The sequence below is a fragment of the Neopsephotus bourkii genome, unplaced genomic scaffold, assembly GCF_033783945.1.
Source record: "Neopsephotus bourkii isolate Nb327-2 ecotype Australia unplaced genomic scaffold, CSIRO-AGI_Nbou_v1 NB_1181, whole genome shotgun sequence".
NCBI lineage: Eukaryota > Metazoa > Chordata > Aves > Psittaciformes > Psittacidae > Neopsephotus > Neopsephotus bourkii.
The window spans coordinates 3,558,070-3,584,924 of NW_026901666.1; the positions used below are offsets into that span (position 1 = coordinate 3,558,070).

Below are 26,855 nucleotides of genomic sequence, written 5' to 3' on the forward strand. Positions count from 1 at the left end.
AGGGCTACTCTCAATCCAGACCCCACCTAGTTTGTGCTTGGGGTTGCCCATACCCATTTGTAGGACCTTGCATTTGAACTTGTTGAACCTGATGATGTTTTATGCAGTTGTTTTTGCAGCTGGGTTTGAAGTTGAGGACAGAAACGTGACTGTTGATCCATATCTAAACTAACATGCCCTGAGGTCCCCACCAGCAAAGACTGTAGGTGTAGGGGTGCTGAGACCTTCTCAAACTCCTTCCACCAAAGTCCATCTGTTGCATGTGGTGGATGCTGTCACCTCACACCCCTCCTTGACGTCTGTGGACAGGTGGACAGGACTGTAGCACAGCTCTTGTGGCAATGGCTGCAGGGACACATTTGGGCTGAAAAGCCTGTGCTTGGGGCAACACGTTTAGCTGAGTTAAAGTGCATATGGACCATGCATCCCATGAGGTTCGTTGAGCTGTGTTTTGTTGGGTACACGTTAGTTATGAATTGGTACAGCATCTCAGAGTGATGTTCCTGCGAACTGGGGTCAGCAGTTTTCATGTCCTGTAGACATCAAATGCTGAAAAAAATAGAGCAGGTATTTATGGGGAAAGAGGACATCTTTACACAAAGACAAGTTGTACTCTGACTGGATTTGCCTGTTGTAAGGATTTATAATCCTGTTAAGGGAGATTATGCCTGGTAATTTTATGCACATTTAGTTACTCTCTATGGCAAACCTGAAGCATTAAACTCTCTTCACTAAGCATTTCAGATTGGATTTGAACTGCTGTTCTGGATGCAGAAGGCCAAAATTCCATCCACTTTACCATTACAATGCTCCTGAAATTATCTATGGAAATGTGATTTTGCGGGTAGGAAGCAATCCTGCAGGTCTCACCCAGGCAGCGCTCTCATCAGCTTTGGGGGAGCTCTGCTTGAAAGTCAAGCGCATGGAGTGTACAGTCAAACCCATACTATTATTGTTAGTAGTTTATATTTAAGTTGCTGTGCATAGAATATATTTATAGTGAAAATGTCTGAGGTAGTGAAATGTACTGTAGTGTCACTTAATAAATTCCACAGTGTCTTTCAAAAGGTATTTTTCTTTTCTTTTCTTTTTCCCTTTTTTCTTTCTGTTTGTTTTCAACTAGGACCCCTACTATGGCTGGTGGCCTATTTTCTATTGACAGAAACTACTTTGAAGAGATAGGAACTTACGATGCAGGAATGGATATCTGGGGTGGCGAGAATCTTGAAATGTCTTTTAGGGTAATTGCCGTTTTCCTTCATTTTCTGTCGACAAACACAGTTGTGCTGTAACGGTTCCTATGGCGCGGACAGGGCACTTCTGCTTTAGCTATCTTGCAAGTCATCTGTTAATTTAAATTCTCAAGATGTTTGGGAATGCCTCATTATGGTGTTTCGGTCCTTTTTACTGCATGAAACATTACTGTTTAAATATTTCTATAGTTTCAAAATAATACATGTCTTAGTAATACTTTTGTTTATAAAAGAAATGAGGCTTTCTGTGAGAAATACCAAATAACAAGGTAGAAATTTGTATAGTGTAAAAAAGTAAAATATATGTTTTAATAGAAGTTTTTGAAAGTGTATGTTGTCATGAACTTGCAAGTTCTGGCTGGGATTTTTATTCTGTGTGAGAGCTGAGCTCACAGAGAGATGTCACATCCTGCAGAAAAGTGACTGTTTCTGCTGGTGATAGGTATGTTGTCCATGACAAGAATAAAATCTCTTTGAGTGAAATGCATTCAGTAATTGTCCGTTAGACAGGAAGCAGGTGGAGCAGGTATTTCTAGAGAAGATCAACTGGGAATATGAAAACATTTTTAGGCTGTTTTCTATAAACCATATTTTCCTTCCCAGTGAAAGAGAAGGGTAGAGTTACTTCTGAGCATTAACATCATAAATCAGCAGATTTCAACTTTTTTTTTTTGATGTATAGACCCCTAAAAATTTTCCTTGGATGTATATAGGCCCCTATGTAGGAGCTTATTTTTAAAGTCAGCCTGTTAGTAGGCTTGTTTTTCATGTCTACAGAAGTGATCCCTGGAGCAGAGGGTTAACTTTGGATTAGGTAACAGAGGGAGCTTCTCTGGGCACCCTGTGCCGGGGCCTCACCGCCCTCACAGGGAAGAACACCCTAATATCTAATCTAAATCTCCCCTCTGTCATTTTAAAGCCATTTCCCCTTGTCCTCTCCCTACCTACCCTTTTAAAAACCCCCTCTCCAGCGTTCTTCTTGACCCTCTGGAAGCTGCTCTAAGGTCTTGCCAGAGCCTTCTCTTCTCCAGGCTGAACAAGCCCAGCTCTCTCAGCTGTCTCCACAGAAGAGGTGCTCCAGCCTTTGGGGCATCTCTGTGTCTTCCTCTGGACTTGCTCCAACAGCTCCTTCTTATGTTGAGGGCCCCAGAGCTGAACACCGCACTGGAGCTGGGGGGTGGGGGGTGGGATGCTCACAAAAGTGGAGCAGAGGGGGAGAATCCTCTCCCTCACCTGCTGGCCAGGCTGCTGGTGGTGCAGCCCAGGACATGGTTGGCTTTCTGGGCTGCAAGGTCACACACAGCCATATCATGATGAGATTTTCATCAACCAGCACCAAAGTTCTCCTCAGGGCTGCTCTCAGTCCAGTGTCTGCCCAGCCTTTCTTTGTGCTTGGGATTGCTCAGACCCAGGTGTGGGATGTTATGCTTGGCCTTGTTGGACTTCATGAGGGTTACATAAGAGGGCACGGTGTCAAGAAATAAATAAAATGATTACATGCTTCCAGTGCCTGGCAATTTGCTATAGGAATGCTAGGGAGCCTTGTGATGCTGTTAGTTGGTTTTTTAGAGCCTTCATCTATAAGGAAAACCAAACATATAGTCAAGTACATCAGGTATGACTGGATTGATAAAATGCCAAGGCCTCTGCAGTTAAAAAACACTCTGATGTAAAACAACTGCAGAAAATTGCTAGCAGAGTGCCAAGTGGCTGGGGAGGTTCCTGCAGCAGCTGCATTACAAGCCTGCAATTATCCAGCAGGTTTCTGGAATATCTCATTGCAGAAAGTAAAACACTGATGCTGAATTCTGCTTTGGAACTGTATTATGATAGGTGTCAACTATAAAGACATTTCTAGAACTCTTACTGCGCAGGATGTTTTTATCATTGAATGGGAGCAGGTTAGTTTTGGTGCTGGTCTGATATTTAGAAAACAAAACCAAAGCCCCCTGTTTTGCTAATCCCTGCATCCTCAAAAAATGTTACTAATTGCCTCCCTGAACATCTTCATGGCCTCCTCTGGGTTTGATTCAACAGGTCCATGTCCTTTGTGTTTTGGGTGCCCAAACTGGATGCAGTACTACAAGTGGGGTTTCATTTTCTGTAGGTGTTCAGACTGCTTTCCAGTGTTCCCTACTGAATTTGCAACATTACCATACATCAAGAGAGCTATTGGAAAATATTTCATTAGCAACGTTCATAATAGAAGTTTTAATGTTTGGTTGTACTTATATGCAGTAGCAAACTCTGTAAAAATGTAGCAAATGGAACTAGATGTAAAGTGATAAACCAGGCCACACAGACAGTGGTTATGATATGTATTCCTTATATAATGCTGATTATATCTTTGAGCTGTGGTCACCATTTTTTGGCTGATGTCCTGTTCATCCTGTGTTTCTCTTCGTTTGCCCACCCTCCTCATCTTTGTTTTAAGAATCATGATATGGAAATCCAAGTCATCTTGCTCTTCTCAGAGGTTGGATTACATGATCTTTAAAATTCACTTCCAACCCAAACCATTCTATGATTCTAAGCTTTTCCCAATGTGCACAAATGATTATTAATAGCAATTTTTCAGCCTGACTCTATGCAAGTCAACTTTCAGATGCAAAATTATAGGTGTAAGAGAGCATTTAAACGTGTTTAAATAAACAGCTTTAGCTGAATTGTTGATTTGGATGACTGTAGTTACAGTGCATAATTCCTGGCGAGGCTGGAAAGGTTGCATGTATGTGAGATTATTATCACAAGTACACCATAACATTGAAATGTGGCTGAGGGGAATTTTGGGTATACAAATGCCTAATCACCCGGCAAACATATTGAAAATCTGTCTCTGTGCTTTTCAGTATTCCTTAGCTGTTTGTCTATATTTATTAATTTTAGGAGTACAGTTTGCTCACCAATTGTACTTAAAATATGTTTCTGCACTTACTTACATTTAAAGGGTACATTTTTCTCTTTCTTTGTACTGCATTAATTTTTTTGTATGTCAGGATTCTCACTTTTTATGGGGAAAATATTCAGGATCACAGAACCCTAGATTGGTTTGGTTTGGAAGGGACCTTAAAGATCATCTAGTTCCAACCCCCCTGTAGTTGATTTCATTACAGAGATATTTGGTATTAGAGTTTTCAGGGATTTTTTTCCAAATTATTACTTACACATAGCTGCATAGCAGCAAACAAGTTTAACTCATTTAACGTAACTGTGCTTATGTGTTAACCTTCTTTCCAACTGCAGTAATCTTTGGCGATTTTTTTTTTACCGTAGCTTTGATCTGTGCATATGTGTAGTAGATGTTTAATCTAAAACCATCGTCCATAAACACATATTTGGAACAATAGAACCCCTCTATGTAAAGAAATGTTTGTTAAAATGAAGTAAATAGAGTTATTAACATGTAAGGCATTTGCTTTTGGTGTTTATATCTCTGCAGCCTGAAACTTTAGTTTTATTTTAATCTAAAACTTAAAGATCTTATATTTCTTTTGGAATTAGTTTAACTATTTTGCCATCAAAGGGATTTGTAACAAAGTTATACCCCCAAGCATGAGGCAATAACCGGTAGTGCAGAAGCATTGTTTGTAAGGCTCCCCTTTATAGGGTTTAATTGCAGAATGCAGAATTGCAGATGTGCCAACATCTGGGCTGCGTGTTGTCCTGTGTCTGGCTCACCCAGAATCCCTGCCCATGCCATGGTTCCATCTCCACCAGGTGTAGGTGTCCACAGATACTGCTGGAGCTGTGACTACATCAGCACCGCTGGCAACAGGCATCACAGCCTTGTCCTAAGGAACAGAAAGTGCTGACAAAATGGGATAAAATGATAGGATTTGCTTTATGCAGGCTGGAGGGATTCACCTGTATAGGACAAGTCATGGGGTGTGGTGTTTCCTTTCTTGCTATAGGTAGATGACAAGTACTGAGGCTGCCAAGAGATCAGACAGAGTTTAATGCACTCATTCTATGCAGTAGTAGGAATAGTTTAAAAATGTCTGTGAAATCAAAGGCAATTCTAAATAACTCATGCCTCTATTCTTCTAGAGAAGAGATTCAGAGCAGCCCTGCAGAGAAGGACTTGGGGGTGCTAGTTGATGAGAAAAAGAACATGAGCTGGCAGTGTGGGCTTGCAGCCCAGAAAGCCAACCGTATCCTGGGCTGCATCAAAAGGAGCGTGACCAGCAGGTCGAAGGAGGTGATCCTGACCCTTTATTCTGCTCTTGTGAGACCTCACATGTAGTATTGTGTGTAGTTCTGGTGTCCTCAACATAAAAAGGACATGGAACTGATGGAACAAGTCCAGAGGAGGGCCACGAGAATGATCAGGGGACTGGAGCACCTCACATATGAAGACAGGCTGAGAAAGTTGGGACTGTTCAGCCTGGAGAAGAGAAGGCTGCATGGAGACCTCATAGCAGCCTTCCAGTATCTGAAGGGGGCCTATAGGGATGCTGGGGAGGGACTCTTCATTAGGGACTGTAGTGGCAGGACAAGGGGTAATGGGTTAAAACTTAAACAGGGGAAGTTTAGATTGGATATAAGGAAGAAATTCTTTCCTGTTAGGGTGGTGAGGCACTGGAATAGGTTGTCCAGGGATGTTGTGAATGCTCCATCCCTGGCAGTGTTCAAGGCCAGGCTGGACAGAGCCTTGGGTGATATGGTTTAGAGTGAGGTGTCCCTGCCCATGGCAGGGGGGTTGTAAATTGATGATCTTAAGGTCCTTTCCAGCCCTAACTATTCTATGATTCTATGATTCTATTTAAAAATAGATCAATTACATGAGCATATACCAGCCTGAGTTTTAATTCTATGGTGTATGATGTTTTGCCACAAACATTGAAGGAATAAGTATTTGTAAGCAAGCAGATAAATAGAAAATGAGATAGTCTCGTGTGGAAAGGTAAATTATAAAGAGCTCATTTTCCAGGCCTAGGAAATGGGGCAGATCTGCTGCATCTCTTCTTCACTGAAACATTTCAGTAAGTGGCACTCTGGAAATTATCTCTTTAGTCAGAAGGGATGGATTGAAATGAGTTAGTGGGTGGGATAACAGCTAGTGCTGAAGATAATTCAGGCTGGGGACAGTTAAGAGTTTCTTCACTGTAAAGTTGCAGCTGGATGTTGGGGCTTTTTCATTTATTTGCTTGTTTTTCTGCTAAATAGCTTTCCACAAAAGGTGGGGAATAAACTTGCAAAACGTGCTGGGTTGAAAGGTGCAGGGAGAGACTTTTGAAGCATTATTGAAGTGCTGTGGTTGGAAGAATATATGATTTGGGGGAATTCATGGACTGCAGAGGTTTTTAGGGGCAGGGTTGGTGGGCAGCAAGTCTTGGTGTAGCAGTTTGGTGGGAGACACTGGCTCCCTTTGCTGCTCTTTTTGTAGGAGGAGACAACCAAGATAACTAGATGGATTATAGTAAAGTAATAATTCATAAAATCGTTGCCATGCCTTGAAACATTTAGGCATGTTGGAGGAAAGATCTAGTTCGTTGGAAATACTTGTTGCCCAATCTATAGGATCAAGTAAATTCTATTGCTGGAAATTCTGCTGGATTAAAAAAAATATGATGAATGTTAAAATGAAAAAGGCTGCAGTAAAATTTAATCACAGTTTCTCTCAGAAATTCTTGGAGCATTACATGAAACAGTTATCTGTGTCACTAAAAGGCTTCTGGCAGATACTGAATACCTGAGTGGAGGTGTTGTCTGGAAAGAGTTCTTCATTAGCAAAGTATGAGGGACAGTTTGCCTAGAGAAGCTGTGGCTGCACTGTCCCTGGAAGTGTTCAAAGCCAGGATGGATGGGGCTTTGAGCAACCATAAACTAGGAACTAGGTGATCTTTGAGGTCACTTCCTCCCAAACCATTCTGTGATTCCATGAATTTGGGTATTCACTGTGGTTGCAGTAAGAAGTGTATTACCATACACTCTTCAATGTATTACCATAGTTTATCTTGTCGGTGTGGTGAACAGATCTCTGCAGTCTCACAGTCCTTGACCAATATAAGAAGTCTTGGAAAGTGGTGTTTTACCAGGGGATATTCAGGAAGGTTGATTTGTTTGGGGTTTTAAAAATATTACTGAAAAGATAAAAGTCCTTTTCTTCTAAACAAGGTGCAGGTTCATCCACATTCCTATGACAACTGTAATAAATAGGCGATTATACCAAGGACATCCAAAAAAAGGGCTTAAAAAATGTACTGGAACGTATTAAAAAAAATAAAATAGTAGAGAGGGAGGAATTTCCTGCCAGGGCAAGGTAGGGGAAGAGCAACAGTGACTTTGGGGATGCTGGTCCCCAGACAGAAACTGTGGGTTAGAGCTCACCTAACAGCCATCTGCTCATTACTGCCCCATCTGCTGAGTTACCTCCATGTTACTCTGTAAACATATTAGTAGTGTGTATTTCCATTGTAATGCATGCTTCTGTTTGGTACCATCACGTGTTTGCTGGCATCCATCAACTTGAAGTTTCACCTGAACTAACTAGTTGTCACTGAGCTACAAAACACAAGATGTTAAACATAAGAATATTTTGATGTTGTCATTGCTCATCCCAGCAGAGTACATCACTTAGCATACTAATGAAATTATATAAAGGGATTTAGCCCTAATTAAATAAAATCTGCTTAAGTTACTATGGTAACTTATGTCTGTGTGGAGGAGCTCTAATTACAAGACAGTACTGGCATTCCTGTTTAAAACACCCAATGGTTCTTAAATTCTGTATCTTATTACTAGAGGTATTGTAAATTTATTCCTGATGGCTTCTTAGGAGGAGAGTAAAGCAGAGGGTGGGACAAGCCTGAATCCAGAGCTGGGTAGTTGTTGATACCATTGTTTATGCCAAAATGTCAGTGAACCTTAGAGAAGAGTAAATCCTAAGGAATTTATCTTGTCTGGTAGAACAGCAGAACTTTCACCCTGTACGCTTTGCTTATCCCTGTTCTTCACCTGGCTGCCTGTGTTCAGCCTCCAGTTCTGCAAACTTGGGCATTCAGCCATCCTTAGTATCTCTAGTTCTTTTCAGAGCCTGGAAAGATGGGAACTTGCAGAACAGCAGTTGATATACAGAGGTATATCATACCAAGACTCTAGTGATCTCACAGAGAAATAAATTCCGTCATTTAACAACCAGGCATTAAAGTCCAAGATTATATGTTGGGGCTTTTTTTATACTTACGCAGTCATAGTGAATGCACTGAGCTTATTCAGAGTATAGATTTTGGCTCCAGTAGTGGACAGGGACAGTTTGCATCTAGAAATTCACCAAGTTCTCTTCTTTGTGTGTATTTTTTTCTTTTCTTTTCTTTTTTTTTTTTTTTGAGTTGATCATGGTACTTACCGGCATGTGAACCAGAGAAGATGCGTTTTGCATCTGTTTCACTTCTGTGGTTCTGTGATGTTCAGAGTTACCTGTGCTTGCTGCTTTCTGTTGCTGTGATAGCAACCAAGACCTGCCTTTGCTCATTATGGTCAAGGACATGTTTCTGCTTTGAAAAAAAGCACATATTTGTATGTAAAAGTTTTTGTTTGTTTCTTTCCTCACAAGAGGAAATATTTTCACACTGAGAATAAGCAGCTGTTGGAATAATCTCCCCAGGGAAGTGGTGGACTCCCCCAGTGTTGGGTACTTTCAAGATTCAGCTGGACAGGGTGCTGGGCCATCTAGTCTAGGTCATGCTTTGCTTAGAAAGATTTGGACCAGAGGATCCTTGAGGTCACTTCCAAGCTGGTATTCTGTGATTCTATGAAGTATGAAATCATGGAAAATTCAAATATAGGTAGTATACATACCCTACACTGAATTTGTTCTGACACCTTTCTGAGGTGGCGCTTTGTGTAGGTTTACATTGTAAGACTATGGAACCAGATGAACCATTCACACAAGCTTTCACATTACAGTTAAAAGTCTGTGCACTTTCCTTGCTGTCAAGAGTTTGCCGCTGATTTTTCCCTTAAACTTTGACATTTCCTGTTGAATTGTGACCTGGGGAGATAAATAGGGACATAGGTGCTAACCCATCTGTCAGACGCCCTCCTGCTATAAACGCATCGTGATTTGTATTTGTTTTAGTCAGTGTTTTCTGCATCTTTTCATTTCAGATTTGGCAGTGCGGTGGCTCCCTTGAGATTGTCACCTGCTCACATGTTGGCCACGTTTTCCGAAAGGCAACACCTTACACCTTCCCTGGTGGCACAGGGCACGTCATCAACAAGAACAACAGGAGACTGGCAGAGGTCTGGATGGATGAGTTTAAGGACTTCTTCTATATAATATCCCCAGGTAAGAAATTATTTTCTGGTGGTATTATGATCTGTAAAGCTGTCTGGAAAAAAGGGAAATATAAATGTAAGGCACATACAGGTAAGTGTAGACATACGTATGCATACTTATATACTAAAAGTTGAGACATAACAGCAAAAGTGCTTTCAAAATTCACTATCCCAACTGAGAACTGGACAACACGATAAAAGTATTAGTTAAGTTTCCTTCTCTCCTGAAGATCATAAGGTTTTTTTGTTCCAGAACGTTATTGTCATAATGTTAGTTTGCAACCAAGTAGGAATGCTCTTTGACCCATCTAGTCTGAGATGCAGAATTTGGCTGGATCATTGGGATGATCCCTGAAAGTCCCTTCAGAGGCGTCAGTGGGAGTGGATGGTGGAGGTGCTCTGGGCCACTTAAAGGGAAGGAGCAGCCCTCCAGGGCACGGCACAAAATTTACCTGTTCACTTGAAAAACTAGGCTTGGAGACAATTCAATTTTTATCAGACACAGAATTTTAATTATTTTTTTTTTCCTCTCTAAACAAACACAAGAAACAAACACTTTTAAGGAGTGGCCATGATCAGGAAAAAACAGTATGTACCTTCAGTGCTGGCTTTCTGGTAAAGACTGTTTTGGACCTGTGTTTCAAGTAGTCTGTTGTTCACAGCCAGCCTCTTAAAGCAAGCATTTTCAGCTAAGCTTATTTCTGTAAATCAGGACCAGTAGTTTTATTTAGCTTTATTTGGCTGAAATAAATAAAAAACTAAGTGTAATATACTTTATAATGTTACTTTTCTTTTAAAGATTTGTATATAAAATAGAAAACTATTCTGGGTAGGTTTTTTACTCCCAACAGTTTTACTGATACCTCACAAGTATACAGTTAATAAAACCTCAATTTATTCAGTTCAAAAGCCAGAACATACAGTGCCTCATATATGAAAGCCAGTTATTTTTCATAGTATTTATAAATTATTACTTAAAATGTGGTAGAGTGTAGCCATAGTCCATGTAAGCTGTTGTTGCTATTTTGTTGTCTGCTCTGGGATAATCTTTCCATTTTTCCATCTTTAAACTTTTGCCAATTTAAATTGTGTAGTAACAGAAGCAGTTTAAATTTTCACTATCACCAAGCATTGAACCCTGGATCATGTTGTTATCTGTATGGGTTTTGTGTTTCATCTCCAGCACAATTTACTGTTGTTATACCTCAGCTCATTCTGGCTGCAGACCCACGAGCTGTTTTGGTGCTTTTGATTTTTCCGGGGGCTTAGGACACCTCAGTCAATCATTAGGTGCCAACATGTAATCACAAGCTGTGAAGTCGGAATAGTCTTGTATTCTGCATGTGTTATTGCGTGTGCTGTGGCTGTCACAGTATGTGCTCATAAAATATTCTAAGTCTGTCTTGGAAAGCCCTTATCAATCCAAAAACCATAGAACCATAAAAAATAAATGCGTGTATAACCGCAAGATACAAGCATGAAACAATTCCTAGGGAAAAAAAAAAGTCCTCAGAAGGATGATCCCCATCAGTCAGATGTTTGTGCTTTAGGGAAGCATCCGCATGGCACTGTCTCCAGCTTGCAGGAAGGGCCATCGCATCATAGGGGAGAGAGGTGCAGACAGATCTCCTGTGTCTTTTTGAGATACCTTCTTGGGTACATCTCCTTGTGCTGTTCTGGCAATAGGGGCAACAGCATGAAAAACATAAGAAGGAATGTCTGGTCTCCTCAAGGAAAAGGAATTCTGTTCTCTCCAGGGAACAGCCCATGGGGAAAAGTTTCTTGATCTGGTAGGAGAGATGAAACCAGGGAAGAAGACTTAAGTGTTCCTGAGTTCAGGACCTGTAATAACAAGAGCCAAACTAGCCAGCGAGGTGTACCATCCCTCACCAGCCCACGTTTCGTACTGGTGGCAGCTGGTTTCCTGGAGGGCAGAACAGGGTCTCCAGAAGCCATTGGTACCTTTGGATCCTCTTTGTTCTCTGCTCTCTGTGCTGCTTCTGAGTCACAGCGAGGACGAGCTGCTGCCTTGGTTTGGAGAAACAGGCCTGCTATTAAAGCTGCAGGTGTTTGTCACCTCTCACAGTGCTGACTGCACAGGCATCATGTGCTGCACCACGCGGGAGTGCGCCATGGATTTCACTTGTACTGGGTTTAACAAAATTCAACAAAAAAACATACCACAAGTGAAAAATAACCGTGTTAACGGGGTCCTCTTAGATAGGGGAAATTTAGCTTTGTGTGATATAGGGAGGGCTGTGTCACTTTTAATTATATCTGCCCAAATAAAGCTGAAGGAGTAGGGTACATGACAGAAAATCTGGCTGTTTCTAGTGTAACTGATTTCTGTTCTCCTACAAGAGGAAAGAAAAAATGGGAGAAAATAAATACAACAGTGACGAATGCATATCTAATATGGCCTAAAAGTGAATTCAAAACACACGTAAGATGCAGTCAAGTTCCAGCCATAAATATATCACAGGGGATTAACCATTCTTTAATTCAGTTCTCCCTTATTATGTTCTTCTTTGTTGAACTAAATGCATTTCTAATAATTTACCAGGAAAGCATATATTTCCTTATGGGTGAGGCATGCAAGTACTAACAATGTACATTCAGCATGTAGTGTGTGGGGTGAATACATTGCATTCCCTTTGCTTTTTTGTTCTGCCTTGACAGCAAGTTTTTCAGGGCTGATTAAAGCATTTAGGTGAGCTGAAGCTCTAAAGGTACCCTACTAATGGCTATTTAAAATACAATACATTAAAATGAGATATTAGCAAAATGTATACAGAGGCAACTGGAATAGTGATATACATGGCAGGATAATTTTAAAATTCCAGTTTTAAAGAGTGCTGGTTGAAATAGCTTCAGTGCTCACATTTCAGTTTAAAAAAAAGCTTCCAAATTGTCTATGTTCTAATTTTCAGATTCCTAAATGCAACACTCCAAATCCTGGATCAGAAATTTTCCTTTTATCTCTTTCCCTTTCTTTCTTCAGTTGCTTTTCTCTTTGTTTTAGACCCTTCTAATTCAGGGCACCTTTGCTTATAGTAGGATTCCTTATAGGGCTTAATATTTATTATTTTATTCATTTATTTTTAAAAATCCTTTTCTCTGGAGATTTTACCCTGAGATGCTGAGTGATGGAAGTGAGGAATTTAGATCTGAGCAAAAGGTTAAGTTTGGATGGAGAAATTAAAATAAAAAGACCATGGAAAAATATATCTGATTCAAGCTTGCCTTTGACTGGCTTCAGTAATTCTCCAGCGTATCTGCAAAAGCTGGAGCAATGCCTTCACTACAGACTTCCCCTGCTCTTCTCCTTTGATGACTTGATGTGTCAGAATACAATACAATAGATTAATTTGGAACCACCGCATTAAAAGAAATTAAAACTCAGGAAAGTGGCAATAGGAAATACCCCGATGCAGACCACCATGTGAAATGGAGTGATGCAGTGGTACCTCTGCAGGTCTAAATTGTTGAAATACGAGATTTAGTTTTACAAGTGGGTAAGGAGTGTGTTAGATGGTGTAAATCAGGACCTTAATCCTGTCTGCCGCTGGTTCCAGTCTGGAGCTGTCTGTGTGGTGCAGCTATAGCAGGGAGTTACTTGTGGCCCTCTTCTGTCAAGGGGATGGATGGGCAGATGGATGCTCTCTGGGTTTGGAAGAGTGGTGAATACTGATGTGTCATCTTCTGAACTGGCCAGTATCCTGCCATTCAGCTGGGTGGAAAATGCCCAGTTTGGACATTTGGAGCTGTGTGCAGATGCTTTTGATGGTGGAAGCCATTGTGAAGCCCTGTCTAGGAAGCCTGCATTTTGAACTTCCCTCATTAGCACTTGTGCCTGGGACAGAAATTACAGATTATTTCCTACTGTGTTAGAGAGGAGCTTCTGAAACCACTTGGGATAATTTTGCGGCTGCCTTCACAATTTCCTAGGTTTCAGCAAGCAGCAGGGGAGGATTTTTTCAGTGACATTTTTTAACTTAGATGTCCAATATTAGGCTCTGTATCCTGCATTTCATCAGCTGGTTTCCAAGGTGAGAAGACATCCTTTCTGCCATGAAGAAGACCAATTCTTGCCGTAGGCCATTTTAATTTAGGCTCCTATGCATACATATAAATTCAAGGCTATCTTTAACGAACCATTTTTCAGCACTGACATCCAGTGAGATACCATGCATTGCAAATATAGCTTTCCACAGCAATCCTTTTGGCAAGGAAGGCCACTAGATGAAGCATACTTTTTCTCCCTCTGCCTGAGGAGGATATTTCTTTATCAATTTCCCTATCAAAATTTCCACAGGTTGGCATCTGACTGGGATCATTTTGCCCATTCTTTTATACTGATATGATGCTAAGGTGACTCTAAAAATGCAGACTCCATCTGAAAAGATGGGAATAAGCAATCAAACCCACCCTGCAATGTTTTGGCTCCAGGTGCAGGACTGTGTAGGGAGGGAGGGAGGGGGACATGCCTTCCACACCCCCAGGTTATCCTGATGGCTCAGCTTCCACCTCTCCTAACCTCAGGATGCAACTCATTAATTCCTAGGTCATTTGCTTGCAATTGTTATTTATAGGTACAACTGCGGAGCCAACAGAGCATAAAATATTTGGGTTTTTTATGATGATTTTTAATGAAACAGTTTCTTTTTGTTAGAAAAGTTAGGGTGAAATGTGACTGTGTTTTTGTCATTATTGTTACTAGTTTTCTTTCTATGAACAAAACTGCTACTCGCTTCTGATATGAGCAAAAATCAGCAGAAATCTAGTGCTTTTGAATGTACTCTCTCCTTTACACAGTTACACATTTTCATATTTGCACAAGATTATGATACCAAATTCAAATAGAGAACCTATGGACAAAATTCTATTGAAATAAAGGGTGAAATTAGGTCAGTAACAATGGTGTTGGCAGGACGGGATTTCTTTAACTCAAAAGGTCATGTCTGTTGCTGCTTCAGTCACTGAAAAAAATCTCAGTGTAACTCTCCTTCATATATTCATATATTTAAAAGTTATTTATGAATATGCTATCTTAATTAATTACTAAAATGTGATGATGATGTTCCCTGGGCTTAAGAAGCAAATGGAGGAGAAAAGGTACTTAGGGGCTTTAGAAAATAAAGTTAATAACATTTAAACTAAAAAAATCTTCTCAATAAAAATTCATAGGAAATAATAGATTGTTTTATTAGGTCATTTCTAGATGTTAGAAATTGTTCCAAGTAAGGCTGCTTTTTAATCCTTTTGTTTGGCACGCATTTCTCTTAGTTTATTAATCTGAAAAACAGATCTCCCGATAATTCTGTTGAAGAACAAAGAAAGTTGTATTTTAGTAACTAGGTCTCTGAAGTTATTATCTATCAGCACACAGTCATCTACCCAGTTCTCCTCTGGGACCTGATTAATCTGATTTCTCAGATAATGTCCTAAGAGAAAGAAGAATGAACAGTTGCTCACATTGGTATTGTGTTAAATATATCTGTCAGCATAATTAGGATGCACACCTAGTAATTGTATTTCAAGGTAGAAGTCTTGGTCAGTTGAGTTCTGATTAGCTTTCTTGTGGCTGTCCGCATGTAAAAATGTAACTCTGTTGAAGAAGAGCCCAGCTGAAAGTTTTTTGGTTTTAGGCATATTTAAAATTGCTGCCTTCCCTTGTCTTTGTAGAAGCTGAATGTGGGCAAGAATAAAATCTTATTTCTGCTACCTTTAAATTTGGTCATCCTGTGTGTTGCCAGTTTGTTCATGCCATGTGCTCAGATGAGTTTGGAATCAGAATTTTAAATACATGTATGCTGGATTTGGCTGGATTAGAGTAAACATCCTATATATATTAAAAAAAAATATGTGCAAAGTATTTTGAGGTAAAAAAATGGTTGATTTCTGACAGGGTGAGAGGTTGGAGGAACAGGTCTTGAAGAACAAATACTCTTATTTGTGTCGTTTGTCATTGATGTGTGGGGAAGCAATGCAGTTTTATTTTCACTGTGTCTTCGGGAGTGAAGAGTGGCTTTGTTCTCTGTCTGGAGTACGGCCCCAGGGTTGTGAACACTCTCTTTGCTGAGATGGCTATGGGTTTGAAAAATGAGGGTAAGATGACAAAAAACAATCATAGTAAGTACCTTTTACCTTTTTGTTTTAGTAGAAATACTGCATTTGATAAGGAGGTTTGAATTTTTCTTGGCAAATTAGGAGGTAAGGGTCTGCAGCATGATTGCAGCCTGGAACTAAGAGCCAAATAAGTCAGGAGAGCTTAAAAAAAGTCTCAGAAATACCAGATACACTTCAGATGGGATTAAAGGAAATGCCTGTTTCAGGAAAGGAATTTATGAATTTGTTCCAAACTGAAGAGCTGCTGAGTGTTGTGTATTTAAGGTCCCTTCCAGCTCAACCCATCCCATTCTATGATTGTATGGTTGCCCATGTTACAGTTGACATCCCCAGCACTGCAAAGCCCGTCTCATTTAGGGTAAGGTTAAATCAGTGCAGAGTTACTGACTTTCCTCCCAAAGCAGTATAAATTCTCAGTTTTCTGACTGCAAAGTGTTTTTTCTTTACTGCTTGGGAATGCAAAGTGCCCAAAGGGAAATGGGCAGCCTCATCACACTGAGGCAAAGAGTGCCCAATGCAGTGCCAGACTGCAAGGCAGTAGTTCTTTGCTGTTACCATAGAATCACAGAATGGTTTGGATTTGAAGAGACATAAAGTTCATCTAGTTCTAAGCCCCCTGCCACAGGCAGGGACACCTTCCACTAGACCAGGTTGCTCAAAGCCCCATCCAGCCTGGCTTTGAACACTGTCAGGGATGGGGCAGCCACAGCTTCTCTGGGCCACCTGTGCCAGTGCCTCACCACCCTCACAGGGAAGAACTTCCTGATACCTCTGTCAGTTTGAAGCCATTCCGCCTTGTCCTGTGCCTTGTCCTTGCCCTTGTGCACCAATATCTTTTTCTCATATGCAAAAAGATTTATCTTATTTTATTGTTTCCAATACATGTAAGCATGTCTGTATGTACCCAGATGGAGTGCCATGTAGGTACCTTCTCAGCCTGTTCTAATCCCGCAGCACAGTATTCCTATCAGCCTCATTCCTTTTTCAAGTTGTTCTAGCACATCTTATTCCATTCACCCTGTATATTCCTAAATGTAGGCAGTTATGTCTATTTATGCATTAAAGTACAGTATCTAATAATTGAATGGAAATAATTACATGCTCAGAATAGGCCTGCATTTGCACAGTCAGCTGGAAAAGATAATGCATATAATAGTACCGTTTCTCCATACACTTAGTGCATTGCTAAACCACTTTATCTTTTTAATAATCAGTTAGTATTCAATTCCCATCTCCTACTAGTCTGTTAAAGTCAGGCTAAAATGCAAAGTTACATTAGTTTTGGAGCACTTTGTTTAAAGCATTACTGAGAATTTAAATATAGTACTTTCTGATTTTAATTTGGGATTACAAGATAAGTGCTTGTGTTTTACTTGGGTTTACCCAGCAGCTGATGTGCAATCCTCCTTTCAAGTGTAATTATATAATTAGGTTGATAATGACTGTATCAATTTAGGAAGCAAGAGCTCTTGATAAAACATTTTCCCTCTTCTCTTACCTATTTTGCATTTTAGTGCTAGCGGACTGCCAGAGCTGCAAGCCCACTGATTCAAAAATAAGTTCATTTAACCCGTGATGTTATGATCCTGCAATGAAATACATGTGGCCATCCTTGGGTGCCTGCCTGACAGCTGAGCTCTGTGCTGGTTTGGTTAGAAAAGCACTCACCCAGAACAAGGAGGACTTTTCTGGGGGAGCAAAGTGCAGCACTGTGAGTTGGGCTGCTCCCATAGTCTGTGATGAGTAGGAAATGCATCTGCTAGGGATAAAAAAAAGGAAAAAGAAAGGGGGGGGGGGGGAGGGAGGCACGAGGGAATAGGAAAAAGAACAAGAAAAGGAAAAAAGGGGGGGAAAGAAAGCAAGTACAACATTTAATACAACTTTTTCAGCATCATAATTACCAAAGGGATTGGGAACTATGCTCAACCAGCTGTAGGGCTCAGGGTTACTCGGTCTCAGGCTATGTGTTAATTCTGCCCTTGACAAATGTGAGTGCATTCATGTAGGTACTCTTAAGTGCCAGGAATGTTGTGTCTGTATGTATAGGAAACTGCTTGGACAGACCTTTACTGTGGTACCTCTAGGAGGAGAATCAGCTACAGCTTCCTGAATCCAAAAAATACCTTTCTTCTATAGCTTCTCTGCTTATATTTAAGATACCAGTATTGAAAAGGTGAATCATTGATAGCCCTTGCTTACTGAGCTTCTGTGATTGAGAAATAAAAAACCAACCAAAACCAACAAAAAAATTGACTAAAAGCAGTTGTGCTGCAAGATACTATCTTTATATCGTTAGTCACTGTTCCTTTTCAATTAAAATTATATGTGTCTGTATACACACACAGATTTTCCTCACAGGTAGGTGAGGAGCTGTCTGAGGTGAAGAGCCGTGCTAAAACTGGGGATGATTTCCGAGGCTGCCTCCCTGTGCTCTGCAGAGGGGATGCTGCAGCACTGGCAGGAGAGGGGATGTAAGGATGGACGGGGCTGGCTTGTGGTTAAGTCTGGGGAGGTCATGTTGTTCCCACCCCTACTCCTGGGTGATCCAGGTGGACTCTTGTGGGTCCCTTAGTCTTTGGTTGGCTTGTCAGGTTCACCCAGCTAATGTAATTAATCAGATTTAACAATCTGAAAATGAATAATGCTCTTCAAACACCACTTGATGGTTAAGAGTGACTGAAAATACTGAGTAATGTGGAAAAGGAACAAAAGTGAATAGTTGAACGAATTACTTACCTGAAAGCGTTTGCCCTGATCCCATTTCTGGTTGGTATCAATCTACTGAAATTTATCATTCAAGAAGGAGCAGCCACCTAGGAGGCTGCTGCAGGGGCTCACATTTCCTTCTGTAATACTTGGCTATCATTCATAGACTCATAGAATAACAGGTTGGAAGGGACCTCAACGGTTACCTGGTCCAACCATTCTTGTCAAAGGATGACCTAGACTAGATGGCCCAGCACCCTTGCCAGCCACATCTTCAAAGTGTCCAGCTCTGAGGACTCCACCATTTCCCTGAGGAGATAATTCCGATGGCTGATTGTTCTCATGGTGAAAAGTTTTCCTCTTGTACCTAGTTGGAATGTGCCCAGAAGTAACTTGTACCCATTACCCCTTGTCTTCTCCATGTGACTCCTTGTAAACAGGGAATCTCTGTCTTCTTTATAGCCACCCTTTAAATATCGGAACATGGTGATAATGCCTCCCCTGAGCCCTCTTTTTCTCTAGGCTGAACAAGCTCCATGTCTCAGCCCTTCGTTGTACAGCTTCCCACTCCTTGGATCATCAAACTCTGATTTTTAACAAGAGATTACCCCCGCTTTCCATCGCAGATGTCCATCTCCAGTGTACCAGCCTCTTTGCACAGTAGTTTTGTGACAGAAGGCGTTGAAGTGCCATGGATGTTTTCTCACAGGGAATGTTTGTAGAAAGAAAGGTCAGGACTTACTGAATACTCTGTTATTAAAAGCAGCAACTGCTTGAGAATTAATAATGTTTGACTTAGTTTCTTGGATTGTCTAGCTTGATCTAATTCAAATGTACTTATGAGAGGAGGTGCAAGAATTTGGGTGTTCCTTTCTTGTAGTTCTTCCAAAGGTCTTCACTTGTTAATACAGCCCTAACCTAAAGCTGTGGTTATAAAGGAGCTTAAAACCTGGCCTCTTAGATGCAATCCCTCTTTTGTGTGCATTTTATTTTTTAGAAAAAAAAGAAAGATGACATTTGTAGATCAACAAATCCATAAGTGCTCCTGCGTAATTAACATACATGAATCAAGAGAGATTAAATTCGTGTTTCATCTTTTGTGTCATTTATAGCACTGATATTTGCAAAGATCTTTTTATTTAATTTGTAATAAAATGGAGGAGCATAAAGAGTGGATTGGCAGATCATTGTCAGCCAACCAGAACCACCTTAGATTACTTTTTCCTAATGGTGTCACCTGTGGGCCATGTTACAAATCTCTAATGATTTAATGTAGCTTTTCAGCTGATATGGAAGAGTAGAAAGAAAACCGTTATTACTTTGCCTGTAATGTAAATGGAATAAGAAAAATAATACCCTCGTGCATACTGTAACCAATATTGAAATAGTGGGTAATACACAGCATGTCTTTGAATACCCTGAGGAGAGAGGCTGGCTTTGATTCTATCTATAAAATTTCTGACTTGGGAAACAGTCCTGTTCTGAAGAGGCATATGGATGTTCAAAATGAGACTTATTTAAGATACCAACAAAACAGAGATTGGCTGACCTACTTGTTTAGTCTTAAGGCACTGAATGTCAATAGAAACCTGATGAGTTGGAACTCGATGATCTGAAGGTCCTTTCCAACCCTAACTATTCTATGATTCTGTTTCAATTTGGAAGCAGTGTGAATGTAATGGTCTTTTATGAAGGTATTTAGTAATTTCTCCAGCTACAAAAATACACTGTTTTACAGGCACACTCTCACAATTTAAATCGGCTCTAGCCTTGTTACAGCCCCAAAAGCACATTTCACTCCTGTTACTCTTACGTGTTAGTAAAAAAGGACAAAATTTACCGGGAACACTTACTTACTGGAGTGCCACATTTCCAACGAGCCCTTCCCTGTTGGTGAGCATGAGGTCAAGCATGGCACCTCTCCTTGTCGGTTCCTCTGTTACTTGCAGAAGGAATTTGTCTTCCACACAATCGAGGAACCTCCTGGATTGCTTCTGCCGGGCCCTACCGTCATTCCAACAGATGTCAGGATGGTTGAAGTCACCCATGAGAATGAGGGCCTGTGAGCGTGAGGCTTTTCCTATCTGTCTATAGAGTGCTTCATCTGCAGTTTCCTCTTGATCAGGTGGTCTATAACAGATCCCCACAGTAATGTCTCCCATCGCTGTTTTCCCTTTAACCCTGACCCACAAACACTCTGTTGACTGCTCACCTGTCCCCAGACAGAGTTCCATACACTCCAGCCTATCCCTAACATAAAGGGCAACTCCCCCTCTGCGCCTGCCAGGCCTATCTTTTGTAAAGAGTCTGTAACCTTCCATTCCAACACTCCAGTCATAGGAGCCATCCCACCATGTTTCTGTGATGCCTATAACATCATACCCCCGTAGACGTGCACACATCTCTAATTCCTCTTGTTTGTTACCCATGCTATGGGCATTTGTATAGAGGCATCTGAGCCGAGCTCCAAATGAAGCCGGCTCATTGGCTGGAGCGGCTGGAATATCTCTACATTGCTCTGAGCATTTATTATAGGTGCTGGCAACTGACTGGGAGTGTTGGGATGGAATGATGCCCCCACCCCCAACACATCTAGTTTAAAGCATCCTTGATCAGTCTGGCAAGCCTCCTACCAAAACTGCCCTTCTTTATAGGACCAGCTCCACCAGCCCCCGCTAGACCTGGCCTACAAACTTGGGTCCCATGTTCAAGACACCCAAACCCCTGACTGTGACACCACCCTTTTAACCATTTATTAACCTGGCTAATCCTCCTAGTTTTTTTTAATTCCTCCCCTGTATCCTGGAGAATAGATGAGAAGACAGTCTGAGCTCCAGAGCCCTTAACCACCTCTCCCAGGGCTCTACAGTCCTTTATGTTCCCCAGGCTACTACTATCTATATCCCTAGCACCCACATGTATCACCAGAAGTGGGTAATAGTCCGTGGGGCTTACCAGAGCAGGCAGCCTCTCTGCAACATCCCTGATCCGTGCCCCTGGTAGGCAACACACCTGCCTTGAGACCGGGTCAGGCTGACAGATGAGTGCTTCTGTCCCTTTCAAAGTAGAATCCCCCACCACTACGACCTGCTGCTTTTTCCTGGCAGCACCAGTTGAAATCTTCTTTACTAGTGCATCAACAGGCTGTTTCTGGCGCAACTGCGTTTCCTATTCAGTATTTACTCTTTGGTGCTGGGTGGTCAAAGCTAAAGTCAGAGGTTTCTTTTCAACTCTGCCTCTCTTAAAAGCTTTCCTAAGATACTGTACAGAGAAACATCTTAATGAAGGATTCATTTTATCCATAATAATGTTTCCATTGATATGTCTTTCAGTAAAATTGATATTTTTTGCTTTAGTGTCTGGACAAAATTGGCAATGTAAGAGTTAATTATCCTCTGTCCTTCTAAAATATGTGTGTATAAGTATCATACAGTGCTGGTATGTTTATAGGGTAAAACAACATTTAAAGTCTTAAGCTTTTGACATACAATAAGCTTTAAAAGTGCAACACAAAGTCATGCAACAGTTTATTTGCAGAAATATTGCTAATATTGACTCATTCTCTGGAATGATTTTTTTTTTTTTAATGTCAGAAATTGTAAGCAGGTTTTCTCCAAGCTTATATAGCTGGAGTTTTCCCATGAGAAGCTCAGAATCTTCATTCCATACTGTATTTTATGTTAGAAATCCACTACCTATATTTGTCTTAAATTGATCACAAGTGGATACAAGAACTCTGCAGAAAGAGGGGGGAAGGTGGTGAATTTGAGTGTTGGGTTTTTTTTTTTTTAGTTAGCATATTTTTTATTTATTTTGCTTATTAATGAGTTATCTGTGGTGTTTGGCAATATAAATAAGACATGTCAAGAAATTAATTTTTGAGTAATTAGAAAATACGTGTGTTACCAATTAGTATGTCTGCTTTTGATACAGACAGAACATGAAAGTCCTTTTATTTTAGAAGTGTAGAGCATTACATGTTAAATTTCCTGGATTGTATTGTAACATTGCAGGACCTGCCTATGCTCAGCCCTTGTCTGTGAGGGATGGAGCTTTTCTCTCATGCCACAAATTGCTGGCAGCCACCCTCTGGCTCCTTGGATGCAAGTCAACACAGTGTGCTGGAGAGAAGCATCCTCCGCGGCACCAGTTGAATCATATTAATACAGCAACCAGTATTCCAAAATTGTTGGCAAGTGTTCTCATTGCTTCTCTGTCATGTGTGCCAAGCCAGACACCCGAGTGTTGCAGACTCATTTTTAATTTAGCTCTTTGCCGTCTTCAGTCCTGTGGAACATATATAATTTTGAATACTACTTTGGTGGTGAAAAAGCAAAAATCAAACTAAACTGTCACCATCTCTGGAGGTTTCCCGTGGCCTCCAGCTTCGTTCTTATATTTCTTATTTAAAGGGAGCACCTTGGATAATGAGCTGGCTTCTGTGCAAAGTGATACAGGCTTCCAAAGCTAAACTATGGGCAGATGTGCATAGCCTGGCTTCTCTGGTCACACTGCCCCCCCTTTGAATACACTAGAATATCTCTTCAATGACACACACTTTTGTTTTAGGCTTTTCAAGGCAGCAAAAGATAGCAAAAGCCTAATTTGGATTAATTTTTCAAAGTGGTATTCTTACATAAAGCAGATTATTCTCAGTTCTACAACTTTTAGTCCATTCCAGGGTTGTGGGTTTTTTGTTTGTTTGGGTTTTTGTTGGTTTTTTGTTTGTTTGTTTGTTTGTTTGTTTGTTTGTTTGTTTTTTGTTTTTAATCTTTGTCACCATGAATTGTCATCTTGTTTTGCAGAAATGGTACATTTTGCCTGTTTTGAAGCTATGTCCTCGTATGTTTATTCGCAGGCCATGCACGTTAGAAAAAAGTGCAGGTGCAACGCAATGCTGCAACCATTTAATTTGTTCTACTTGGAGCACATCTACTGCTCTGCTAAAATAATCTGCTTCTCTCCTGAGATGTTTTTAATTCATTCTTTTGCACACTACACTTCCTGTAGCTTATGAGGTTTCTGTATTTTTTTTTCACCCAAGGACATTTTACTTATGTTTTCTTATTTAACTCTAAGCAGCCTTATTAGTCATCAATTATTTTTAGATTTCCTCTGAGTCCCATCGATTCCTTAGCAAGTAGTGACAATAAATAAGTATTGATTCATAATAGCTTGGGTTTAAGTTGAGCAAAAGGGAGTGTAAAGGTTTAATGGAGAACCTTGCAAATGAGGACCTTGCTTGAAGATGAAGCAGGAGGGTGCTGGCATTGCCACATGTAGCTTGAGCAACTGCCACAAAATGAGCCAGCCCAGTTTGTGCAAGATGAGAACTATGTATAATAGATCCTTGGGAAAGGAGAACCTGTCAGGGTTTTAGCAGGGAGTATTATCAATGTGTATTAGGAGCCTGTGGAGAGAAAAGGAAGGTACAGCTTGGATTAAAGGGGTTGTGTCAGTGCGTCGGTGACCTTGGGTACAATGACCATGGTTTCTGCATCTAATGTGTGGTTCCAGGACCTGAAAAGCCTCAAAATAAACCTGCCCCAGTGAGGTGCATGTGCCACACCCACCAAAGACTACCCGTATCTGCAGCTGTGTTTTACGAAAGCCGGAGTTTGTTTAATGACAGAAAACTCAAGATGAAGTTGAATCAGATTGAGTGGAAAAACATTTATTCCTTTTTCTAATCCAGCAATTTCAGGGCTGAACCAAGAGCAGGAATAAAAATCCTTGTGAGAATTGTAAAGCAAAATCAAAACAAGGTGTTTGGTTGATCCACAGGGTATTTTTATTGAGAGACAGTATTTTTGATTTGGTTCGTAACTCAAATATCAAAGTGTGTGCAGACGGTGGGGGTAGGCTGTGCTGTTTGCCATCTCAGAATATAACTGTGCTAATATCCTTTTTCCTCATGTTCAGCTTCATCAGATCCCCACAGTACAAAGCACTATGAAACAGATATTGCTTTTCTGCTAGCACTTCTAGTGCCTTCCCATGAGGAAGATTAGCTTAATTATAGATAAGGATTGAGTAGCACAAATAATAGCAGTAGTGCACGTCTTTTGTACCAGAAGAAGCAGTAATTGCAGACCCTTGCCTGTTAAAGCTTACCTGAAAAACATTTTTTATTTTTTATTTTTTTTAAGTAGTCTCTTTTCTGATAGCAGATATGTTTTCATACAGATTAAGCAGATAGTTTTGAAGTCAGGCGGGTGTTCATGGTCTTCTGCCGCTGCTACATAGAATCACAGAATCAACTAGGTTGGAAAAGACCTGTATAAGTCCAACCATTACTCCGGGACTGCTAAGACCACCATTAAACCATATCACTGAGAGCCTCATCTATAGAAGTGGGGGATTTCTAACTGATATTTGCTCTTATTGCTGATAATTCTGTTGGGTTTTTTCTCATCATGACCTGCATTTCTGATTTGTGGCCCATGCACCACTCCTGATGGCCAGTGGGATGCTACTGGCTCAGGTCTCTTATATATAGGCTTGCAGTAGGAATGGCCCCACCAGACAAGGCGACAATTTAACTGACTTGATGTGACATCTGTCTTGAGGAGAACCATGCCACCAGTTCCCTGCCTGTGATAGGGGCTCTGGGTCAGCATAGAGTTGGGTCCTGTCCACTGGCTGCTCTCTGCAGAAACCTGCCACTTTGTTCCCCCTTCCCTGCCTTATTACAGGTGACATTTAATTTTATAATAGTGTTGATGATAGCTATGCTGTGAGTTGTACTGTGGGCTGAGCCGAAGGTCTGTGGGACCTTGTGGGGCCCAGGAGGGAAGGAGCAACAGGGTTCCTCAGATAGAGATTGTATCCTTGCAGCTGAAATCACCCGAGGGCTGATCTAGATTACACAGTAAAATAGCCATGACTCACACAAGTTCTTTCTCTCAGCAGGGTGCTGGAAAACACCAGCAAGATGCTTTGGAAAAAATGGTTTGCAAAAATATAAATGGATTTCTTTATTTTAGAATATGAAGAAATCAAGGAGTTCAGTGGTCCTGCCTTTCCAGATTCATAAAATAATCTGAAAATAAAAAAAAATTAATATTCTGGGTTTGGAACTAGATGATCTTTGAGATCCCTTCCACCCCAAACCATTCTATGATTCAATTTGCAAAACTGAAGTTGCAAAAATTAATTATTTAATGCTTGTAAAGATCTATGGTGTGGCAGCTGCATATGCATTCACATACTGCTGCACAATAATTCCAGCAAGTGGGTATTGATAAAAAGGAAGTCATGACAATGGGAGAAGAATCTGTGATGCATGCTCTACAGCTTTACAAAACCTGTGCTTTGATCATCTATTTTCTTAACAATTCCAGGTGTTGTTAAGGTGGATTATGGTGATGTATCCATCAGGAAAGCACTGAGAGAAAATCTGAAGTGTAAACCTTTCTCATGGTACTTGGAAAACATCTATCCTGATTCCCAGATTCCACGGCGCTATTACTCGCTTGGTGAGGTATGAACCATTTCCTTTGGTTACACTAAAACAGTAAGTACACAGAACAAGGGGGGAACTGCTGAGACATGTGTTGGTTTTGGGGAAAGGAGTGAAGTGCTTGTGTGCAGTCCCTTCATCTATCTTATCTTTACTACTGAGCAGGTTGCATCTTCTCTAAATCTTTTGTAGGAGGGCATTGCTATTCTGAATGTATACATTCCCCATTAAAAATTTATCCTTTAAATTGAGTAGTGTATTGGAAAAGATAGGTTTGCGACTAATATTTTGAAATAAATAAGTAATATGCAGTAGTTGAAGGAAACTTTCCGTCATCACTGAAGAAAAAGCTTTGGGTTTTTTTGCTTATTTTTCTAAAAAAACCATGTTTGCTCATTGATGCTGTGTTTTCCAGCAGGGCTGCCTGGAGCTGGGTATCACAGACATTCCGAATAATCTGATAGTTCTAGTAGCACCCAAAGCTGGAATCTTTTTCAGATTCAGATATTTCACTGTTTAAAATATTCCATTGAGTTGTAACTATGCTGCCTTTTAAAAGCTCTTGAATGGCCTGATTTAAAGATCGCCACGGATAAAAAAGCAGTCAGATGATCAAATTTTACTTTTCTACATCCAGGAAAGTAGCTTACTGCTTAAACTTGCAGTTGTAGTGCTAAGTAAAAGCCACAGTAGGGTTTCCAGTTTAACTATGACAAGAAAAAGTGAAACATGGTGTTTACAGCAAGGAAGAAATTCATCTAACAAGTGTCAAATAATAAGGGTTTGTATGATATTGTCAGACTGCAAAATAAAAGTATGAGAAAGTAATAAAATAGTTATTAAAACACCTTATTTTTACCAACATGGCCTCAGTTTCTATGGAAACAGCAGTTCAGGTAGGATCTAAAAATTAAAACTCACACTTGACTATTGTAGCTGCTGACTGCCAGTTGAGCAGTAAAGTGGATTTTTAGACCTGAAGCTCAGGTATCATCAGCAGCAGTAACGGACAATTTCTAAAACAT

The 26,855-nt window shown here is 40.6% G+C and overlaps 1 protein-coding gene across 4 annotated transcripts in view; it reads left to right on the plus strand.

Moving 5' to 3' along the window:
- GALNT13 (polypeptide N-acetylgalactosaminyltransferase 13) overlaps positions 1-26,855 on the plus strand; it is a 142,012-nt gene that overhangs the window by 90,815 nt on the left and 24,342 nt on the right. For all 4 annotated transcript variants that reach the window (XM_061363779.1, XM_061363778.1, XM_061363780.1 and 1 more), the window contains exons 8-10: positions 1,124-1,241; positions 9,363-9,543; positions 25,712-25,851. In XM_061363779.1, coding sequence (XP_061219763.1) covers positions 1,124-1,241; positions 9,363-9,543; positions 25,712-25,851 — 439 coding nt within the window. The remainder of the gene's footprint in view (positions 1-1,123; positions 1,242-9,362; positions 9,544-25,711; positions 25,852-26,855) is intronic.